The following is a 23,575-nucleotide window of genomic DNA, read 5'->3' as shown; positions in this document are numbered from 1 at the left end:
CTAGAATAAGAAACCAATTCATTATTGTTATACGGTAAATATTTATTCAATAGCTCTTTTTTGTTTATTTCTACCAATTGTGGAAACATAATCCGGTGGTACTTCTATACTATCTTCCTCCAACCAAGCAGTTGTTTTTTGGGCAAAGTTACGCATGGTACAACCCACTACCCTCATTCTAGGAGGCTAAGGGAGAAGAGCAAAAAAATGTCTACAATTCAGTGACGAGAGTGGGACAAATGTATCTAAAGTAGTTATGATAGCTGCTGCATTGGGTAATAATTAACATGTTTTATAGTCCAAGATATAAAAAACATTTTGCATGAAAACATGCTATAATAAAAAGACATAATTTTGTTTAACAATGGCAGACTGAAACTAATCCTTTATACTGCAGTTCCAATCATGGTTGTAACAGCTATTCATAAATTGGGCCTTAGAACTTGAGAGCAGAACCTATAACTTCTGGATCAATATTGCAGAGGCCCCACCACCACCATTGCAAATCCCAGCAAGGCCATGTTCTCCTTGTTTTAGGGCATGAGCCATGTGAACAACTATTCTTGCACCAGACATCCTGAAATAGAGAAGAAGAAAAAGTTTCAAGTTGGAATACCATTTTTGCTTAGCTTTTTCAGCTTATGGTATGTAAACAAGCATAAACTGAAAAAGCATAAGTTGTTAGTTTAAGTATATACTTCCTATAATGAGTTTAATTCAGATAGTTTCACTTCCTTTCTCACAAAGGTGTTAACGGTGTGTGTTGGGCCCCAGGAGGAGAAGACAGATGTGGCAATAGAATAGAATAGAATAGAATTCAATTCTTTATTGGCCAAGTGTGATTGGACACAAGGAATTTGTCTTTGGTGCATACGGTCTCAGTGTACATAAAAAGACAAGACACATTCGTCAAGAATCGTAAGGTACAACACTTAATGATAGTCATAGGGTACAAATAAGCAATCAAATCATACTAGGAAACAATATCAATATAAATCGTAAAGCTTTAACATGCTAAAGCTGTTAAATCAGAATTGTAGAATAATGGCATAGGGACCCTAAAATAAAACTGCTTTGTACTGGGTGAGATCACTCCTTTATCTAATGCAGAACTGAAAAGCAATGATTCTCATATGATTCATGTATACTGCACCATGTTCCAAACTGAGATACACTAGAGCAGGGGTGAAGAACCTACAACCACTAGATTCCTATTACCATCTCAAGCAGCAAGTTCAAAGACTTTTAAGATCAAAGATCCAATCTATAAATCTCTGGACATAGCTTTCCTACTCCTACAAAGATCAATCAACTGTTTTTGAGTTCAAAGACGCAAGTAATGGTTAGTATTCCTAATATTCTACTAGTTTTCCCAAGTAAGTACTATTTAGATGAATTGTAATTCCAGCACAATTGGGAACTTTATTTTCCAATATGCCTTGAAACATTTTAGGGTATATGCAGTCTGCTATTGTCCAATCTTTCTGGATTAAATCTTTCATAATTAGTGTTGCTAGACACTGGGCAAATGCAAATTAATACTAGAAATATTTGGAGGAATTTAGTTGCCTAATCTCTAAAAGATTTTTAAATCTGGGTAATTGTGAATATTTTCTATGTAGCATTTTACAATCTGCTAAGAACAAGTACGCAATATGAGTTGCATTTCAAATATTGCTCAGAGATAAAATCACTATAAGATATGCTAATTGTCAGTTATATAAATGCATTGCAAGGATCTCAATATAACCCAGTATTGGGTTATATTAAATAGTCGCAGAAACAGGCAGCTTTTGAGAGTTACGGGACTTGAGGGAGATGGGCAGTTCAAAAATGTGAAATAAATAAATCATTATAGTATTTTGGGCACTTGACCCCAATTTATGATGTTTTTTTGTTGGAAACTGGCATTTACTTCCAGTTTTGTCAAAAAGCAGCCACTGGCTAAAGAACTTCCACAATGAAGGTCATAAAATTAGATGCATTTACATGATTAATCACTTGGCTAGCATGACTTTTGACTGAGTATCAATTACAGTCATAAATTGAGGACTACCTATACAAGGATCGGTTATTTCCCACTACCAGGTATTGTTGTTGTTTTTTTACTTACCCAATCGGGTGTCCCAAAGAAACTGCTCCTCCGTGAATATTTACCTTCTGTGGGTCAATGTCTAGCATTTTAATGTTAGCTAGGACAACAACACTGAATGCTTCATTGATTTCCCACATTTTAATATCTTCCTTTTTGAGTCCTGTCTGAGCAAGTATCTGAAAGGAAAAACACCAATATTTAAAAATTGGTATGCATGTAAGGATACTTACAGAATTTTATGAGCAGATCATGACACAGCCACACAGAATTCAAGTAAAAAGAAGAAAAGATGAAATAAAAACTCACATCGAAGCTAAAAACACACAGATTCTGAAACTTAATTACAATGGGAAAAATAGAATCAAATTTTAAAAAATGATGAAAACCACACAAACATAGCCCTGGGGTATAGATAACACCTATCTAAGCTGGAATCCATTAGCTTTTAAAACTAAGCAGTCAGAATAGATTCTCATCCTTGCAAACTTGTAAAGCCAATAACGGCCAAAATCTATGGAGATATGGTTCAATTATGATAAAGGAATTCAGGTGGCCTTCACTTAGGCCTTCACTCAGCAACCAGTCAAACTTACAATGGCACTGAACAAATGGTATTTATGACCAGGCCCCAAAGTTCTGACTATTGCAGTATCCCAGTGGTCACATGATCACAATCAAGGGGCCAGTGACAAGCTTGCAATTGCAACTTTGAAGCATCCCACAGTCCCATGATCTCTATTTGTGACCTTCACTGCTGGCTTCCAATAATAATAATAATAATATAATAATAATAATATTTTAATTTGTATACCGCCCTCTCCCAAAGGACTCAGGACGGTGAACAGCCATATAAAAACAGCAATCACATACACACAATACAGATAAAACAATAGCTAAAAAACTTATGTAAATTTGGCCCAAATTTAAAATAAATTTAAAATCCCAAAAAACTAATTAAAATTAAAACCCATAAAACATCTAAAAATTCTATGCCAGTCCTGCGCGGAAAAATAAGTAGGTCTTAAGCTTGCGGCGAAAGGTAATAAGCAAAGTCAACGGGGAAGCCAGCAGGTCAAAAATGAGTGACCATGTGATGTCTTGCATAACGTGGGATTCACTTAACGATGGCAACCAGAAACATTGGAACTATTGTCGCTAAGTAGCTTGGTCCCATGATGTCACATTTTACAACTGTGTCACTTAGTGACAAAATTCCAGTCCCAATTCTTGACCTTTTATTTTCATTTTAATTATTGAGTTCTAAAAAGGAGGATACAATTGATTTTCAATAAATGGTCTTGGATCGTTGGAGAACACAGAGCATATAATAAATAAATAAATAAATGTCAGAGCCAGAACAAGAGCAAACACTTTGCAAAGACAGCGGTTAATCCGAACAGCCAAATCCATTGAAATACGAAAGCACACACATTGATCAATTAAAATTGTACATAATAAAATTATATTTACAAGACAAGAAGTTTTTGAGTTCTCTAAAATTCTTCGGTAGATCAGATGCTAAATGGACCCATTTGGTCACAGTCTTAAAGTAGATTATGAGCAGAAAACATTACATTACGTTAAATTAGATATTATGCATAGTATGGCAGTGTCACTTTGTTCCTTGATTATTTTATTCCAGTTGTTCAGATACAAACGGGCATTAATTTCTCCAAAAGTAACCAGAACTAAAATGCAATGGCTCACTCAATTCCAAACCACCACCACAAAGTAGTTAATCCTAATTTTTGTAACTTTCTAGATTTGTTTTTAAACCTAAAGCAGATAATCTACTTTAGAAATTCATTTCAAATTCCGTTCTATTACATTTCCACTGAAGACTAAGTGCAGAATTAAATGAGCAACTAAATGTGGGCAGAGCAATGGTAGAGATGGTCACCTTAGGAACAGCATGTGCTGGCGCAATGGGAAAATCAATAGGATCAACAGCAGCATCTGCAAAACCTGCAAGAAAGAGAAACACGAATTAGAAAAGAAACATGTTGTTAAATGTGCTTACTCGTAATACTGAATTTTATTCTGGCAATGACTCCTCTATCAGGAGCACAATTTCAGAGTTCATTAAAACAGGGGTGTCAAACTTAATTTCATGGAGGGCCTCATCAGGGTTGTAACTGAACTCAGGGAGCTGGGGTGGGCATGGCCAGGGTGGCGTGGCCAGCTTGACATCACTCATGTTGGGGGTGCCTGTGGCGGCCCGAGTGTTCTGCCAGTGAAAATGGGCTCCTCGGCTCCATTTTCAGCTGTGCCAGCCTCCTGCAACCCTCTGCCAGCGAAAACAGAGCTCGGGAGGGTTGCGCCCGGCTCTCCCGAGCTCCATTTTCGCTGGCAGAGGCACCGCAGACCAGTCCTTCAGTGTTTCCAGGGCAGCCCCATGGGCCAAATCTAAACACTCTGCGGGATGGATGTGGCTTGTGGCCTTAGATTTGACACCCCTGCCTTAAAAGATACTTTAAAACAGGGGTCTCCAACCTTGGCGACTTTAAGCCTGGCGGACTTTAACTCCTAGAATCCCCCAGCTAGCTTTGCTGACTGGGGAATTCTGGGAGTTGAAGTCCGCCAGGCTTAAAGTCGCCAAGGTTGGATACACCTGCTTTACAAAGTCCATGCAAGAGAAGGTTCCAAAGCCACGGTTTTTAAAGAAAATTTGACTTTTGCCAAAATTACAATTGGTCGAAACCACTTGATCAAAAATCTGTCCTTCCTGCCTAATCCACAGATAAAACAAAATAAAAAGAAGATATCCACCACTGATCTTACGCAAAGAAATATAAATGCAGGTAGCCCTCAACTTATGGCCACAATGGAGCCCAAAATTTATGTTGTTAAATGAGACATTTGTTAAGTGAATTTTGCCCCATTTTATTTATTTATTTATTTATTTATTTATTTATTTATTTATTTGATTTTTATACCGCCCTTCTCCTGAAAGACTCAGGGCGGTTCACAGCCAAAATAAAACAGTACTAATATACATAATAAAAACAATTATAAAAATCTTATTAAATATCAGGCCAGATTAAAACTATTTAAAACATAAAAACCCCAAATAATTAAATCAAAATATTAAAAACTGCTAAAAATTTTATGACCTTGCTTGCCACAGTTGTTTAAGTGAATCACTGCAGTTGTTATATTAGTAATGGTAAATGAAGCACGGTTGTTAAATGAATCTGACTTGCCCATTGACTTTGCTTGTCTGACAGTCGCAAAATAGGATCACATGACCCCGGGACACTGTGACCGTCATAAATATGAGTCAGATGTCAAACATCTGAATTTTAATCACATGACCATGGGAATGCTGCAATGACTGTAAGTGTGAAAAATGCTCATGTCACATTTTTCAGTGTCATCGTAACTTTGAACGGTCACTAAACGAACTGTTATAAGTCGAGGACTAGCTGAATATGATGATTTCACCAAAGGGAAGGACGATTCTCACCTACTATTCTAGCCAATGGCTTCACATTTAGTCTTTTGGCCGCTTCTGAAGTCATCAGTACCAAAGCAGCTGCTCCATCGTTCAGAGTACTAGCATTGGCAGCAGTGACTGTTCCTGAAAAAAAATCATTAAGGGAAAAACAATTTACTAGGAAGAACAATTTAAGCACAATGCATTCCCCTACAATGGCGCTTCCTAAATCTGGGTAAACTAACCAAAATTGGGTAAAATTGTTTTTTCTTTGAGTAATGACACACAAACCAATTATCCAATTATAGCAGGGACATTTAAATAAGGGCTTTCTGATAAATGGCTTAGAGCAGGGGTATCAAACTCAAGGCCCGTGGGCCAGCTCTAGCCCACAGAGTGCTTAGATCTGGCTGGCGAAGCTGTCCTAGAAACAGCGAAGGTGTCAGGCCTGGAAACCATACTAGACTTTAGGGTTCCAGACACTGCCACATTTTTCCCCTGAGGGGAAGAAGGGGGGCTGAGGGGTATGGTAACATTCTTCAAGCGGTCAAGGTCGGATGGTGTTCACATCTGCAGGAAGAGTGGCAAGAAGATATTCGAATGAACTGGGAGAACGTGGGACCATGTGACCATCAAGGGGTCAGGGGGGTGGGACTCTTGGGGTTTGTATAACTGGGAAAAAAATCCGGAAATTCAGTTTTGGAATTTCACTCATCGTGTGCCAGTTTCCTCATGCTAGTAAAGAACTCTGAAAAACAATGGCTTCTGAGTTTTTTTATGCAGAAGAGGTTTTTCTGAAACCTTGACAGAAGGACTGGCCCATAGTGCCTCTGCTAGCGAAAACACATGCGGCCCTCCCAAGCTCCTTTTTCACTGGCGGAGGGTTGCAGGAGATCGTCGCAGCCAAAAACAGAGCTTGGGAGCCCGTTTTCAATGGCAGAGAGCCCGGGCCACCACAGGCACCTAACATGAGAGACGTCAACCTGGCTATGCCCTCCCTGGCTCCCTAAGGTCAAACACAACCCTGATACGGTCCTCAACGAAATAGAGTTTGACACCCCTGGCTTACAGCAATAAACGAAAAAAACTGCACTATTATGTTATCAATTCCTACTTCACCCAGTGTCAAATGATGGTCATAAAATGTATAGCAGTCTACATCCAACATAGCTGGGCATAATCTTAAACAAGCAATCAATCAGGAAATATGTTGCAAACTAACACTCTGTAGAACAGTCATAAAGGCTTTGCAAAAACATATTCAAATATTAGAATGTGTAACACTCTATGGAAGCTTTGAAGAAGCAAGATAGGAAGAGTATTGATCCCGCTGAAATTTGTTATTGGAGAAGACTCTTGAAAATACCATGGACAGCCAAGATCTGAAATAAATTCTAGCACATTAAAAACAGATATCCAATCTTACCATTTTCTTTTTGGAAAACCGCCTTCAACTTTGGAACTTTACTAAAGTCAACACGCTTATATTCCTCATCTTCTTTAACCTCTGTGTCTGGTTTCCCTAAAGTAAAGATTCTGTTTAGTAAAAAAAAGATTTGAAACTTTGACCAAAGTCAAAGCCCAACCCAGCAAAGAGGCTTTATCAGTGACCTGCTGGCTGTTAACGTTTTCTTATTTTCCAAAGGACAGATGAACATATAAGAATTTTTTGCATCATCTCATTTCTTGCCCTGTCAATCTCAAGTTCCATTGCTCTAGTATATGAGCGGATTAATTTAAGTTAAGGCATTGAAATCATCAAAATCAGAAAATTCTGATTTAAATTGGATATGTTTTACTTATAATTCTTCAAATAGGGTATTAATTCTGGAGATCAGTCAAATAAGAGTTAAGAAAACAAAGTCCTGTTATCAATTCTACTCAGTGATGGGATTCAACGGGTGTAACAGCTGGTTCACTGAGCGCACATGCACCAAACATGTGCTCCCTGCACGCAGAAATGCATTTCAAAACAGCTCTAAAGCTTGCCTTCTACTGCACCCCTGGTGAGTAAAACAGCTGAGGCGCAGCAATTCGCTCTGCCACACCTATCAGCTGGGCTTCAAATAAAGAAAATATAGGTCGGTATAGCACAGGGGTGGGCGAGTGGGCCCAGTTGAGTGTTGGAGCAAACCTGTTCACTCTCAGCTGATCGTCGGAACTACCGGTTTGCCCGAACCATTCTGAACCATTCTGAACCGGCTGAATCCCACTCCTGATTCTACTACTACTATATTGGATTTCACATTCAGAAAATGAAGCATGCCATATTTCAAAACAATTTAAAATGGAGAAGGTATTGTAGATTAATCCATACTACCTTTTTGAGAAATAGTAACAGGCACAATTTCCTTTGCAAATATTCCAGATTCCCAACCTTCCTTGCTTTTGGTATAGGATTTTATAGCATAATTATCTTGATCTTCCCGCGATATAGAAAATTTCTTAGCAGTATTCTCAGCACAATTACCCTGGGGGCAATGGGAAAAAAAAGGAAATATGAGGCTTTGTAAAGTGTAGAGATCATTTACATATCTCATGCTGCATACAATTTACTTACAGTGCGTGTAGTTTGAATTAATCTTAAATTCCTAATGAAATTTAAGATTAATTCAAACCACATGCACTAAAATGGATAGTAGCTTTGAACTAAAACATTTTCAGCAAGTGATAATTTAACTGAATAAATGAACTTATGTGTAGTATATGTATAGTACCTGTACTAACTATTTTAAACTTCCCTTGCTCATATTCACTGTAAGTTTAAAATAGTAGATAGTCCTTCACTTATGACTGGTCACTTAACAACCATTCAACAGACCCACCTGAGTGGTACATATGACCCAGATTCGAACTCCCCTCATTATCACATGATCACATTTTGGGTGCTTGGCAATCAGACCACATTTCTGGCCATTTACAATGTGCTATGGACACACAGCCACATTTTATATTTTTGCCAAAAACTGGCATTTACTTCCAGTTTTTGGTAAAACTGCATCACAGTGAACCATCTGTTTGCTTAGTAACACCCCCAGTGGATAATAACCACCAATTCACTTCATGATTCACTTAACCACCCAGTGCAAAAAAAGTCATAAAAATCAGGTTGGTCATGGGACCACCCATTTCACAACTAACATGAGCTACAACTGTGATGAGTTACTACTGGTCATAACTTGAGGACTAACTGTATTAATTACAGCCCAATAGGAAAAGAAATAAAAAAAGATTTGAATAGAAGGCTTTTAAATTACTGCAGCAAAAAGGCTTCCAGGAATTTTAAAAGATTGTAAACTACCAGTCCCATGGTAGCAGAGGTTTTGTCTATAGCAGGGGTCTCCAACCTTGGCAACTTTAAGCCTGGAGGACTTCAACTCCTAGAGTTCCCCAGCCAGCTGGCTGGGGAATTCTAGGAGTTGAAGTCCTCCAGGCTTAAAGTTGCCAAGGTTGGAGACCCCTGGTCTATAGCATCTCTTAAGTGATAACAGCTTCTAACTAAGCAAAAGAAGTTTTTACCTGTTTGCTCCTGTTTTATGTTTCCCAAGCTAACTTGGGAAAGATTTGTTTTTAAAAACTCTAAAACAGGAAAACATGCACAGTGCTTTTAAAAAATCTCTTGTATTGTGAAGAAATAACCAATATTTGGATATTAGTGACTATCTAAACAGCTTGTATAGTCACGTCCTAGTAGAAAATGTGACCGAATAAAAGAGATGACCCTGACTATGTGACAATGGAATACCAGGCATCTAATTCTACGAACTTTGTGAAAACAATTTCAAAAGAGGCTGGCACTCAAAATTATGTTTATTGTTTTATTTTATTTTATTCTTAAAATTGATGCGTTGCTCAATTCCCAAAAACTCTGGGAGATTTACAAAATACTTAGTTTGCTGAGTTTTCCCATTCCTATTAATAATCATTTGCCTGAATGCTTTGAGCAATTGTTTTCCAGCCCTGTTTCATATAAATAGTCAGCAGTTAGAAAATAATGACGTCGGGACATGCGATTAAAATAGGAAAAGAAAAACTCTGTGACTGTTGCTTTCTGGGCAACTATTCTATGAGATGCAGTTCCACCGAATCTGTGCCAGCAGAATTGGGAAAAAACTACATGTTAAATGAACTGTAGCGATTTGTTTTTATTCAAAAATGATTCAAAAGTATTTAAAAGATTAAAATGAAATATAGTCCCAAGACATTAGCACTTACCATGTGGATCTTGTTGTAAACATCTGTCAAGCCATCTTTGACAATCAAATCTTCAAGCTTTACTCCTCCATAAGGTGTTGTTCCTCTGGTCATGGTGTAGGGGACATTTGACATGCTTTCCATCCCACCAGCCACCATCACATCCTGTTTGGAAGATTTTACAGCTATTTAGCATATATATATATATATATATATACATACATACATACATACATACATACATATATACACACGCATGCATGCATGTAACAATATGAAAAGAGATACTTGGAATTGAATGGAGTGATGCGGTGGCCTAGAGATGGAGTTCTCGCCTCACAATCAGGAGGCTGTGAGTTTGATCCTAGGCAGAGGCAGATATGTCTCTTTCTGGGCACACAGAGAATATATCTGCTGAACAAAACTCTGCGCTGGAGACAGGAAGGGCATCCGGCCATTAAAACACTCTGCTAGCTCCATTCAGTTGCCCAGATTCCACCCCGCAGGAGATTATGGGGTATTTATTTATTTATTTATTTATTTATTTATTTATTTATTTATTTATTTATTTATTTATTAGATTTTTATACCGCCTTTCTCCCGAAGGACTCAGGGCGGTGTATAGCCAGAAATAAAAACAGTAATAAATACAATTTAAAATAAACAGTTAAAAAACTTATTATAAAATTGGGCAAAAATTTAAAACATATTAAAAATTTAAAACCCATTAAAATACATCCAAAAAATTAAAATTTAGAATTTAAAGTTTAAGCCAACCCCGCGCGAGTAAATAAATACGTCTTCAGCTCGCGGCGAAAGGTCCGAAGATCAGGCAATTAGCGCAAGCCAGGGGGAAGTTCGTTCCAGAGAGTAGGAGCCCCCACAGAGAAGGCTCTTCCCCTGGGCGCCGCCAGCCAACATTGCTTGGCGGATAGCACCCTAAGGAGTCCCTCTCTGTGTGAGCGTACGGGTCGGTGGGAGGCATGTGGTAACAGCAGGCGGTCCCGTAAGTACCCAGGCCCTAAGCCATGGAGCGCTTTAAAGGTAGTGACCAGCACCTTAAAGTGCACCCGAAAGGCCACAGGCAGCCAGTGCAGTCTGCGCAGGAGCGGTGTTACACGGGCGCCATGTGTGGCTCCCTCTATAACCCGCGCAGCTGCATTCTGGACTAACTGAAGCCTCCGAGTGCACTTCAAGGGGAGCCCCATGTAGAGAGCATTACAATAATCCAAGCGAGAGGTAACAAGAGCATGAGTGACCGTGCATAAGGCATCCCGGTTGAGGAAGGGGCGCAACTGGCGCACCAGGCAAACCTGGTGAAAAGCTCTCCTGAAGACGGCCGTCAAATGATCTTCAAACGACAGCTGTCCATCCAGGAGAACACCCAAGTTGAGCACCCTTTCCACTGGGGCCAATGACTCGCCCCCAACAGTCAGCTGCAACTGCAGCTGACTGTACCGGGGTGCCGGTATCCACAGCCACTCTGTCTTGGAGGGATTGAGCTTGAGCCTGTTTCTCCCCATCCAGACCCGTACGGCCTCCAAGCACCGGGACAGCACTTCAACAGCTTCATTGGGGTGGCCTAGGGTGGAAAAGTACAGCTGCGTATCATCAGCGTACAGTTGGTATCTCACCCCAAAGCCACTGATGATCTCGCCCAGCGGCTTCATATAGATGTTGAACAGGAGAGGTGAGAGAATTGACCCCTGCGGCACCCCACAAGTGAGGCGCCTTGCGGTCGATCTCTGCCCTCCTGTCAACACCGTCTGCGACTGGTCAGAGAGATAGGAGGAGAACCACCGATAAACGGTGCCTCCCACTCCCAACCCCTCCAACCGGTGCAGCAGGATACCATGGTCGATGGTATCAAAAGCCGTTGACAGATCTAATAGGACCAGGGCAGAGGAACAACCCCTGTCTCTGGCCCTCCAGAGATCATCCACCAAAGTGACCAAAGCTGTCTCCATACTATATCCAGGCCGGAAGCCGGACTGGAACGGGTCTAGATAGACAGCTTCATCCAGGTATCGGGGAAGCTGTCGTGCCACTACACTCTCTACAACCTTCGCAACAAAGCGAAGGTTGGAGACTGGACGATAATTTCCCAAAATAGCTGGGTCCAGGGAAGACTTCTTGAGGAGGGGTCTCACCACCGCCTCTTTCAAGGTGGCAGGAAAGACCCCTTCCTGCAAAGAAGCATTAATGATCCCCTGGAGCCAGCCTCGTGTCACCTCCTGTGTGGCCAGCACCAACCAGGAAGGACACGGGTCCAATAAACACGTGGTGGCGTGCAGCCTCCCCAACAACCTGTCCACGTCCTCGAGAGCCACAAGGTCAAACTCATCCCAAACAATCTCGACAAGACGCATCTCCGCCCTCTCACCTGGATCATTCCAATTTTGGTCCAAACCATCCCGGAGCTGAACGATTTTATCGTATAGATAACCACTAAACTCCTCGGCACGTCCCTGTAAGGGGTCATCCCGCACCTCCTGATGAAGGAGGGAGCGGGTCACCCGAAACAGGGCGGCCGGGCGGTTATCTGCCGACGCAATGAGGGTGGAAACGTAAGAATGCCTCGCCTCCCTCATTGCCACTAGGTAGGTCTTAGAATAAGACCTAACTAGTGTCCGGTCAGCTTCGGAACGGCTGGACCTCCAGGCACTCTCTAGGTGTCTTCGCCGGCGTTTCATCTCCCTCAGCCCCTCGGTGAACCAAGGGGCCGGTTGAGACCTATGCCGGGTCAGACGCAAAGGCGCGACACGGTCCAAAGCCCCAGCCGCGGCCTGCTCCCAGGCCACAACTAGTTCTTCAGCCGTGCCGTGGGCCAGATCCTCAGGAAACGGCCCAAGCTCCGTCAGGAACCGCTCAGGGTCCATCAGGCGCCTGGGACGGAACCAACGCATTAAAAGAAGATGATACTTGGAATTGAATCCAGTTGTACGCTTCCACCACCAGAAATGTGTCCATGATAGAACAGAAAGGGAAAATACACCACTTCCAAATAACTCAACCTTATGCAGAAGGTTTTAAGGATGCTGAAATTAAAAAGGACCGAAATAAAGAGCCCTCTGTGCTTAAGACTTATTTTATTTTACTGCATTTTTTTTTAAAAAAGAAATACTGATAAAACAATATTCAAAAACAATGTACCAAAATAAAAAAAACCAAACCAAATAAACAGAAAAAAATGTAAAAATCACCTAAACATATAACATGCTCATTTATTTATCAACAAAGTATCAAATTTTGCATAAAATGTTGTAGATTCTTGTAAATTATGAAATGCTGAAATGTATATGATTAGTACTAAAAATAGCCTTTCTAAAAAAGGATAAATTACACATTTAAAAAAAAATTCAGTCACCAACATCTGGGGTAGAAGTATTTTTCTAATTTTTCAGTTGATACGTTTCATTTGATATTCAGAGTATCAGTTCAATAATTCATTCACAAGACTTTTAACTAACAAGGGTCATTTGTAGACTAAGAATTGTGGCCTTCTTTCTTTGCTTTGAAATAAAGAAGTTCAAAGTTCATATATATCCACAAATCGTGAAAGTACAGATTATCCTACCTGACTTCCACACATCAAGCTCTGGGCTGCCATCATAATGGATTTCATTCCAGAAGCACAAACTTTGTTAACAGTTGTGCAAGGAGTAGAAACTGGTAAGCCTGTGCCAAATAAAGATAAACTAATCAGATAATAAATAATAAAAATAACTGCAAGCAAAATGTAAATATGACCTCTCACGAAAACTCTAAAAACTTTTTTAGCATATACAGTATATCACAGGAGTACACCCCTCCTCACATTTTGTAAATATATAAGTATATCTTTTCATGTGACAACACTGAAGAAATGACACTTGGCTACAATGTAAAGTAGTGAATATACAGCTTGTATAACAATGTAAATTAATGGCTATGTGTTGCGCTATTTTGAGGGGACAGCACATTTGCACTGTTATACAAGCTATATACTCACTACTTTACATTGTAGCCAACATATGTCAACAACATATCATAACAACATATCAACAACCTCAGATATGCAGATAATACCACTCTAATGGCAGAAAGCGAAGAGGAACTAAAAAGCCTCTTGATGCGGGTGAAGGAGGAGAGTGCAAAAGTTGGCTTGAAACTCAACATTAAGAAAACTAAGATCATGGCATTTGGCCCTCTCAATTCCTGGCAGATAGATGGGGAAGAAATGGAGGTAGTGACAGATTTTATTTTCCTGGGCTCCAAGATCACCGCAGATGGGGACTGCAGCCAAGAAATTAAAAGACGCTTGCTCCTGGGGAGGAAAGCTATGGCAAATCTAGACAGTGTACTAAAAAGCAAAGACATCACCCTGCCAACAAAAGTGTGTGTATAGTCAAGGCCATGGTTTTCCCAGTTGCAATGTATGGCTGTGAAAGTTGGACCATAAGAAAGGCCATAAGAATTGAGGCCTTTGAACTCTGGTGCTGGAGAAGACTCCTGCAAGTCCCTTGGACTGCAAGGCGAACAAACAAGTCAGTCCTAGAGGAGATCAACCCTGACTGCTCTTTAGAAGGCCAGATCCTGAAGATGAAACTCAAATACTTTGGCTACCTAATGAGAAGGAAGGACTCACTGGAGAAGAGCCTAATGCTGGGAAAGATTGAGGGCAAAAGAAGAACGGGACGGCAGCAAATGAGGTGGCTGGATGGAGTCACTGAAACAGTCGGCATAAGCTTAAATGGACTCCAGAGGATGGTAGAGGATAGGAAGGCCTGGAGGAACGGTGTCCATGGGGTCGCAATGGGTTGGACACGACTTCGCAACTAACAACAACAACATAATACTCACTACTTTACATTGTAGCCAAGTGTCATTTCTTCAGCGAAATACTTAAATATTTGCAAAATGTGAGAGGGTGTACGCACTTCTGTGATATACTGTACAAACAGACATTTAGAGACCACCTAACTGTATCTATAACAGTTTTTTTTTACTGAAATAAATCTCAGATATATGTCAAATAATGAAAAGAATCTTAGTACCGGCACCAAGGGTCGCTTGTCTTGCAGGAGCCTGTCCTTCTCCAGCTTGGATAACATTTCCCATGTATACTTCTTTCACTTCTTGAGAAGGGATGCCTAATAAGAGAAATATGTACGATAGTTATGGAAGGGATAGCTTTAAGTCCAATAAATATTCAAAATTAATTCTCTGCACCTGTAACCTGTGTTTCCTCAGCAAGCCGCCCTGAGTCTTCGGAGAAGGGCGGGATATAAATGTAATATACATATATATATATATATGTAGGTCTTTGGTTGTTCGGGTGTTCTCCCGTGTAAAATTGGAAATGTCTTGGCAACGTTTCGACGAAGCCTCATTCGTCATCTTCAGGCTTCAGCTTCGTGCTTCTGGGAGCAATGTGTGATCGCAGCTGTTTCTTCCTTTTAACTGCTAGTGGGGGTTTGAACTGATTGGGTGGGAACTTGGCTGTGCTCTGATTGGATGGGGGTTTTTCTGTGCTCTGATTGGATGGGGGTGTGTCCTGTGTTGGTGGGGGCTTGGTTGTGCTCAGTCTAGTCTGTGCTGCAGGGGGATTTGAGCTGGTGAGCTGCATAGCTGTTGTTTGGCTTTGTGGTCGTGCTACATCTTCATAGTGGGTGTCAGTCTGCTGCATGAATGGATTGGAGGGGTTTGAAATGGCTAATGTTGCAGCTGCGGTCTGGCTTCTGGTCCTTGGTCGTGCTTCATGATCAGTGTGGGTTTGGGTCTGCTTTCTGGGTGGATGTGCGGTGGTGACATCCTGTGTGGACCTTGTGAGTGTGGGTCTGGTGTCATTCCTCGTGTTAGGGACTCGTTTGTCAATAAGGCGGGTTTCCAAATGGCTGGTAGGCGGAGGTGTCATCTCGTTTGTTCATGCTGTGTGGGCGTTTTCTATCTCAATGGCTTCTCTGATTATTCTGTTGTTAAAGTGTTCAGTTTTGGCGATAGTTCTGGTCTTTTAAAGTCAATATCATGTCCTGTGACTTTAAAGTGTTGGACCAGGGAAGAAGTTGGTTCCTCTTTTTGAATGAGTTCTTGTGTTCTTCAATGCGTGCACTTATTCTTCTGTTGGTTTGTCCAATGTATGTGGTGGGGCAGGCGGTGCATGGGATTTCATATACTCCTTGATTTTCTAACTCAATTTTGTCTTTGGGGTTTCTTAGGATGGTGGATATTTTTCTGTTTGTGCAGAATGCTGTCTTGATGTTGTGTTTGTGGAGGATCTTGCTGATTCTGTCTGTGGTGCCTTTTATATATGGGAGGAGGGCTGTGCCGTTTTCTTGTTCTCTGTCTTGGATTTTAGTGGGGGGTTCTTTTTGGATTAGCTTGGTAATCTTATTTGTTTGGAATCCATTGGATGTTAGTACGTTAGTGAGAGTGTCTAGTTCGGGTTTTAGGTGTTGTTCATCAGCTAAGCATTTTGTTCTGGAGATGAGTGTCTTGGCTACGGAGTTGATCTGTGCTGGGTGGTGGTGTGAGAGTGCGTGCAGATAGCGGTTTGTGTGTGTTTTCTTCTGGTAGATGGTGTGTCCTAGGAAGCCATTGGGTTTTCTGTAGACACATTGCTCCCAGAAGCACGAAGCTGAAGCCTGAAGATGACGAATGAGACTTCGTCGAAACGTTGCCAAGACACTTCCAATTTTACACGGGAGAAAACCCGAACAACCAAAGACCTATATACAAACACCCGTGAAAACCTCAGAAAACAAATATATATATATATTTGTATGTATGTATATATATATATATAAATTATGTATATAACTGCATTCAGCCGAATGCAGCAAGAGAAGTCTTCTGCTATCTAAACCTCTGTTAAGAAAAACTTTGTTCAAAACTATAAAATTCAGTGTACTGACGTTCATACTGCTTTCTTACCTTTCAGATAAAGACAAGGAGGTAAAGACTGATTGTCTCCTTTCAAATAAATCAACTATTTTATATAATCCAGAAAAAAAGAGTGAGAAAAAAAGGAATCTCAAGAGCACATACTAAAGTATATATAATTATAACTTGGTATTTTTGGTATTACTATTGGTAAAATTGATGAGATTTTTTAAAGGATAATTTTATTGATTTTTTAAAGAAAAAAAAAGAACTAATATAATTAAGAGAGAAAGAAAAGTAAAAGATGATCAAAGTTAAAAATGCAGAAACAAGAAAAAAAAGAAATACAAAGAAATTACTTTTGATTTTCTTTTACAAGAATTATATAAACTTAAATCAATCTTCTTTGTTACAGTTTATAGCAGTAGCATTTAGACCAGGGGTGAAATGCCACTGGTTTAGGCTGGTTCGCCTGAACCGGTAGTTAAAAATGCTTTAAAAAGTAAAAAAAAAAATGTTCCAATGATCATGTGCCACAGCTGTGATCGTCGGAACCTTTTTTCTTTTACTTTTTTAAAGCGTTTTTTTAATACTGGTTCCGGAGAACCGGTAGTAAAAAATGCTTTAAAAAAGTTTTTGAAAGGGTTCCCAACCTCGCGCACCCCAGCTGATCCACTCCCAGCTGTTTTACTTCCGAAGCCTCCCTTTGGTGCGTACTGTGCATGTGTGTGCACAGCGTGTGCAGTGCGCATGCACAGCCAGCAAACCGGTAGTAAACCGGTTCAGATTTCACCACTGACTTAGACTTATATACCGCTTCACAGTGCTTTTTACAGCCCTCTCTAAGCAGTTTACAGAGTACGCATATTGCCCGCAACAATCTGGGCCCTTATTTTACCCATTTTGGAAGGATGGAAAGCTGAGTCAACCTTGAGCCTGGTGAGAGTCAAACTGCCAAACTGCAAGCAGTCAGCACTCAGCAGAAGTAGCCTGCAGTACTTCATTCTAACCACCTTGCCACCACGGCTCAGCATAGGTAGTCTGACTTTTGATTGGACGCTTAGTGGCCAGTTACAATGGACTCCAAAAAGGGTACTTGCAACCCAAACCTGAAATTCTGACAGCTGTCCCCTGCACCCCCAGCCCCACCATGGTCACATTACTGCATTTTGGGTGGTTGGCAATCAGCCCGCATTAATGACTGTTTGCAACAACGGCCACGTGACCGTGATTTATGTTTTTGCCAGAAACCAGCGTTTACTTCTGGCACAAAATGCACCATAGTAAAGAATAGGTTTGCTTAATGACTAACATTCACTTAACAACCAGCACAAAAAACACCATAAAACTAGGCTCAGTAGGCTCATGATAGCCTACTAACTACCCTTCATGACTTGCGATCATAACTGCAGGCTCAATTGTGGTCGTAAGTCAAGGACTACCTGCAACTGTTATTGTTTCTACCATTATCATAATTTCACTTTTTCTGTTTCACGCAATAAGTCCACAATAATCACAATAATGTTGATTTCTAATCAACATTAAAATTAATTAGTCTTTTCTCTAATCAAAACTGAGAATTTCGCCATTTCAATTGACTCCATCATCTTCACTGGTAAAACCAGTAAGATTAAATAATGGGACTATAGCAAGACTAGACCTTCTTTACGTACCTGCTTTTTCTATTGCTCCTTTAATTGCAATGGAACCAAGGTTAGTGGCTGGCAGTGAGAAAAGGGAACTCTGGAAAGATCCTATTGGTGTCCGGACAGCACTCACAATAACTACCTCCTGAAAAGCAAAAGAATTACACCAGTTTAATTGAAAGTGTTTTCAGAATTATGCTTTAGATCAGGGTTGTCAAACTCAAGGCCTGGGGCCTGGATCCAGCCCACAAGGTGCTTAGAACTGGTCCGCGGGGCTATCCTGGAAACAGCAGAAGACCGACCCGCGGTGCCTCTGCCAGAGAAAATGGGGTTCGGGAGGTTTGCAGGCAGCCCACCCAAGCTCCGTTTTTGCTGGCAGAGGTTTACAGGAAGCTGTCACAGCCAAAACAGAGTTTGGGAGCCCGTTTTTGCTGGCAGAGGTTTACAGGAAGCTGTCACAGCTAAAACAGAGTTTGGGAGCCCGTTTTTGCTGGCAGAGGTTTACAGGAAGCTGTCACAGCCAAAAAAAAAAAAAAAAAAAAAAAAAAAAAAAAAACTGCACTATTATGTTATCAATTCTACTCAGTGATGGGATTCAACGGTGTAACAGCTGGTTCACTGCGCATGCACAGCCAGCAAACCGGTAGTAAACCGGTTCAGATTTCACCACTGACTTAGACTTATATACCGCTTCACAGTGCTTTTTACAGCCCTCTCTAAGCAGTTTACAGAGTACGCATATTGCCCGCAACAATCTGGGCCCTTATTTTACCCACCTTGGAAGGATGGAAAGCTGAGTCAACCTTGAGCCTGGTGAGAATCAAACTGCCAAACTGCAAGCAGTCAGCACTCAGCAGAAGTAGCCTGCAGTACTTCATTCTAACCACTGCGCCACCACGGCTCAGTATAGGTAGTCTGACTTTTGATTGGACGCTTAGTGGCCAGTTACAATGGACTCCAAAAAGGGTACTTGCAACCCAAACCTGAAATTCTGACAGCTGTCCCCCGCACGCCCACCCCCACCATGGTCACATTACTGCATTTTGGGTGGTTGGCAATCAGCCCGCATTAATGACTGTTTGCAATAACGGCCACGTGACCGTGATTTATGTTTTTGCCAGAAACCAGCGTTTACTTCTGGCACAAAATGCACCATAGTAAAGAATAGGTTTGCTTAATGACTGTTTGCAATAACGGCCACGTGACCGTGATTTATGTTTTTGCCAGAAACCAGCGTTTACTTCTGGCACAAAATGCACCATAGTAAAGAATAGGTTTGCTTAATGACTGACAGTCACTTAACAACCAACACAAAAAACACCATAAAACTAGGCTCAGTCAATGATAGCCTTCTAACTACCCTTCATGACTTGCGATCATAACTGCAGGCTCAATTGTGGTCGTAAGTCAAGGACTACCTGCAACTGTTATTGTTTCTACCATTATCATAATTTCACTTTTTCTGTTTCACGCAATAAGTCCACAATAATCACAATAATGTTGATTTCTAATCAACATTAAAATTAAAAGTATTTCATTCATTCAAATTTCCCATTCTTGGGTTAGTAGCCCAAAATGAGTGTAAAGCAGGGGATGATGAATGTGTACACTAGCTGTCCCACAGCTACTGATGCTCATTTTCCCCTCCTTCACCCTCTGTAAGGCTAAAGCTTTTATTGACTTCTGCCTTGCCATCTCCTAGAGTTGTATCTAATTCTAGGTCTGTCTTGCACTATGTCCGTGCAGGCCATCTTAGTTCTGATTGGTTCTTTTGGCCTGCCGGTAAGTTAAGCAGTTAATTGCCAGAATCAGGTGTGTTTCAACAGACTTTGTTATAGCAGCTTGATTTCTCAACTTGACCTTAATGGAACAATGCCGTTTTTGTTATTTTCCTTACAATATCCTGATACACTATCTTTTCTTGTTGACATTTCACCTATTTCTTCCAGCTTGATGCCCCTTCTCTGGATTTAGCACTTATTTTGTGCTTCTCCATTGATCAAATCTTGTTATTTACAGGGTTTGGGTTTTTTTGTGGCTTTCCTAACCCTGCGTCACACATTCCAGACGTTTTCATCCTTTTTTTTCTATTCACATATTAAAATGGATACCTGTACTTCAGGGTAGCATTTTACAACATAAATAGAAATATTTTAACTCTTAGATTCTTATCAGTTAAGCAAGCATTGCTGTAAAATGGCAAAAATGTCCTTAAGTGTACTAGCCTAGATGGATGAGTGCTGCTTATTTTACTCTCTGATTCTGTTGGCATTGTCTAATTGTTATTTAAAGCTTAACGGCGTGTTTTGTGTCTAAGTTTATTTGAACTGTTTTGCCATAGCAAACATTTCAGCACCAAAAGTTTACTGATTAATTCTTCTTTTTACCTACTTGCATACAAATGATGAACGCAAGAGTCTTATTCATAAAAGATTCCAGTTATAGAAACACACTCAAAGCAGCAATTTTGAGAACTACCAAGACAACAAATACAGAACACCTTTTACCAAAAAAAAAGGGGGGGGTGTCACATCTCATTAATACACCTTGCACATGGGACCACCATATGAGATCATTGCCTTTTTTACTATTACTAGAAAGATTGGAAGCAATGAACACTATATACCTGTCATTTAACAAAGCACTTCAAGCCAATCTAATTTTATTTTAAAGAGCTGAATCAGAAGCTAACAATCCAGTTCAGTATTCTTCTAGCACACAGAAATACTACATGCTGCACACACTTTCCTCAAACACAACTGCTCCATTAGAAAAAATTAAAGTGTGCTAAATCTCTGCTTGCTAACATCACAGCTAATCCAAATACATTGTGGAAGAAAAGCAAGAGACTGACTTCTTTGAAATCTTCCCTTCCTCCTCATTTCCACCAGTAACTTTGTGGAACATTTATATTTTTCCAAAAATAGATCACCAGTCTTGAATTCCAACTGCTTTGTGGAAGACATTTTCTCCTTCTCCTGAAATCTGAGTTTATAAATCACTTCCACAAGAGTAGTGATGCATTTGAACTTCGGTGTTGGAGAAGATTTCCGAGAATATTGTGGACAGCCAAAAAAATAAACCAAGGGATCATTGAACAAATTAACCCAGTGAGTTCACAGAGTGACCCTTTGATCCTTGGGAGACTCAAAATCTATCTATGTAGTCGCTAGGTGTTGAAAACGTTTTGATGGCACATAATCAATCAACCAGTTCAGCAGAGACACCAAATTTGGAGAAGTGCCTGATGTCAACCCTCTTGTCTAAGGAATTTACAGATAGTCCTCTATTTTCAACCACAATTGAGCCCAAAATTGATGCTGTTAAGCGAGAAATTTGTTAAGTGAGTTTGCTCCATTTTACGACTTTTCTTGCCATATTTATTAAACATCTGACTGAGATGGTGTAGGGTTTCCTGCCTGGGCAGGGGGTTGGACTAGAAGGCCTCCAAGGTCCCTTCCAACTCTGTTGTTATAATAAATATAATATAATATAATATAATATAATATAATATAATATAATATAAGATAAGATAATATAAGATAAGATAAGATAAGATAAGATAAGATAAGATGATAAGATAAGATAAGATAAGATAAGATAAATATAATATAATAATATAATATAATATAATTAATATAATATAATATAATTAATATAATAATATAATAATAATATATTATAATAATATTATATAATATTATATAATACAATACTATACTATACTTTACTATACTATACTATACTATACTATACTATACTATACTATACTATACTATATTATATTATTATATTATATTATTATATTATATTATTATATTATATTATATTATTATATTATTTCTTAACTTAGGAACACGGTTGTTAAGTGAATCCGATTTCCCTATTGACTTTGTTTGTCAGAAGGTCGGGAAAGGGGAACATACAACTCCAGGATGCTGCAACTGTCATAAATGTGAATCAGTGGCCAACAGGGTGGATAAAAATCAATGATTTTTTTAAAAAACCCATTTTTTAATTTAAATCGGTTTTTTTAAAATTTAAATCATTTTTTTTATTTTTATCAAATTTATTTTAATAAAATGTTTTTGGGGTAAAAATCTATCTAAAGATAGTTTTCTTTTTAAGATACATTAATAATTTAATTTATTCGGCATGAAACGGAGCTTAGTTATGTAGCATGGGGCTATATATTTTGCAATATTGGGAATATTCAACAGCGGCTCAGAAGACAGGCTGATGCGGGACAGAGATGACAGTTGCTCTTCAAAAATTATGATTTCATTCGAGTCGATGTAAATCAAGCCTTTTTACTAGCGATTTCAATTGACTTGCTGTAAATCAAATCCACCCTGGTGACCAAAGCACCCGATGGTAAAACCACGCGACCAAGGGGACGCTGCAAAGGGTCATAAGCCACATTTTTCAGTGCCCTTGTAACTTTGAGCGGTCACTAAATGAACTGTTGTAAGTCGAGGACTACCTGTATTTCATGGTCAAACAAGTCACGCCTCCCATCAAGGTGAAAGCGGGCGGATTCCCTGCTCCTTAAGTACAAGGGACCCTCTTCCACCCGGGACCCTCTGGCAAACAAACGGATGCAGAGCGTGTACAATTTCCCACACCGCACAGGGAGGCGTCCAGAAAGGAAACACAAACACACAAACACACACACACACAACGTCCTTAGTCCAGTGGGGCTTTTAGAGGAAGGATGGCGTGACGGTCAACAACGAGGGAGGGGCCGCCCCCAAACCTACCACGACCAAACATGCATCTCCGAGGTCTCCGGGCTCCGTCCCGGGCCGCTACTCACCAGAAGGGGCTTCGCTACCTGCCGTCCGCACTGCATCCCGCCGCCCGCTTCGACCACTTCAACGACTGAAACCGGGAGGGAGCACCTCTGCCGTCACCTTCAGCAGCACAGCCGCCACGCCTCCTAGCCCGGCCAATGGGAAGGCAAGGAAGGACGGCCGCCTTCGTCCAATCGCCTCCCTTCAAATCCAGGCGCCTGGGTGAGAAAAGTGGGCGCGGCCATCGCGAAGCGTCTCTATTGGAGGCACGAGAGGGAGAGGGTGGGGGAGGGAGGGCCAGTAGAAGACTGGCGAGCCTGTTGCAAGAGGCGGAAATTGGGTGACGTCAGATAACCCTAGAGGTAGGAAATTGAAGAAACGCCTACAGGGGAAAAAAAAAAAGGCTACAATTGCTATCATTACAAGAGACAATATGGCTGAGCTAGTGGATAGTAACTTCGTGTCTTGCAAACTTGGTGACTTTTTAAGATGTCTGGTCATCAACTCCCAGAATTCCCTAGCCCAGGGGTCTCCAACCTTGGCAACTTTA

General features: G+C 40.4%; 1 protein-coding gene across 1 annotated transcript; it reads right to left on the bottom strand.

Moving 5' to 3' along the window:
* Positions 1-21: 21 nt before the first annotated feature.
* Positions 22-18,381, bottom strand: ACAT1 (acetyl-CoA acetyltransferase 1). Its single transcript, XM_058185012.1, has 10 exons — positions 18,260-18,381; positions 14,762-14,857; positions 13,303-13,403; positions 9,747-9,890; positions 7,852-8,002; positions 6,958-7,053; positions 5,562-5,675; positions 3,996-4,060; positions 2,114-2,271; positions 22-577 (listed from the first exon to the last, which is right to left on the bottom strand). The coding sequence occupies exons 2-10, from the start codon at positions 14,823-14,825 to the stop codon at positions 457-459; spliced, it is 1,014 nt and encodes a 337-aa protein (XP_058040995.1). The 5' UTR covers positions 14,826-14,857; positions 18,260-18,381; the 3' UTR covers positions 22-456.
* Between the last annotated feature and the right edge of the window lie 5,194 nt (positions 18,382-23,575).

The sequence above is a fragment of the Ahaetulla prasina genome, chromosome 5 (genome assembly GCF_028640845.1).
Source record: "Ahaetulla prasina isolate Xishuangbanna chromosome 5, ASM2864084v1, whole genome shotgun sequence".
NCBI classification, from domain to species: domain Eukaryota; kingdom Metazoa; phylum Chordata; class Lepidosauria; order Squamata; family Colubridae; genus Ahaetulla; species Ahaetulla prasina.
Note: the sequence above shows the minus strand (reverse complement) of the source record. Positions and strands in the feature narration are given on the sequence as shown.

What these genes read in the sequence shown, in the direction of transcription:
- ACAT1 (XM_058185012.1), bottom strand. Translation starts at nt 14,825, where the DNA reads ATGGGAAATGTTATCCAAGCTGGAGAAGGACAGGCTCCTGCAAGACAA. An exon ending in TGTTACTATTTCTCAAAAAG is followed by an intron (nt 7,054 to 7,851) that starts GTAGTATGGATT and finishes TCTTTACTTTAG; the next exon opens with GGAAACCAGACACAGAGGTT. An exon ending in CAGCACATGCTGTTCCTAAG is followed by an intron (nt 2,272 to 3,995) that starts GTGACCATCTCT and finishes TTTTCCTTTCAG; the next exon opens with ATACTTGCTCAGACAGGACT.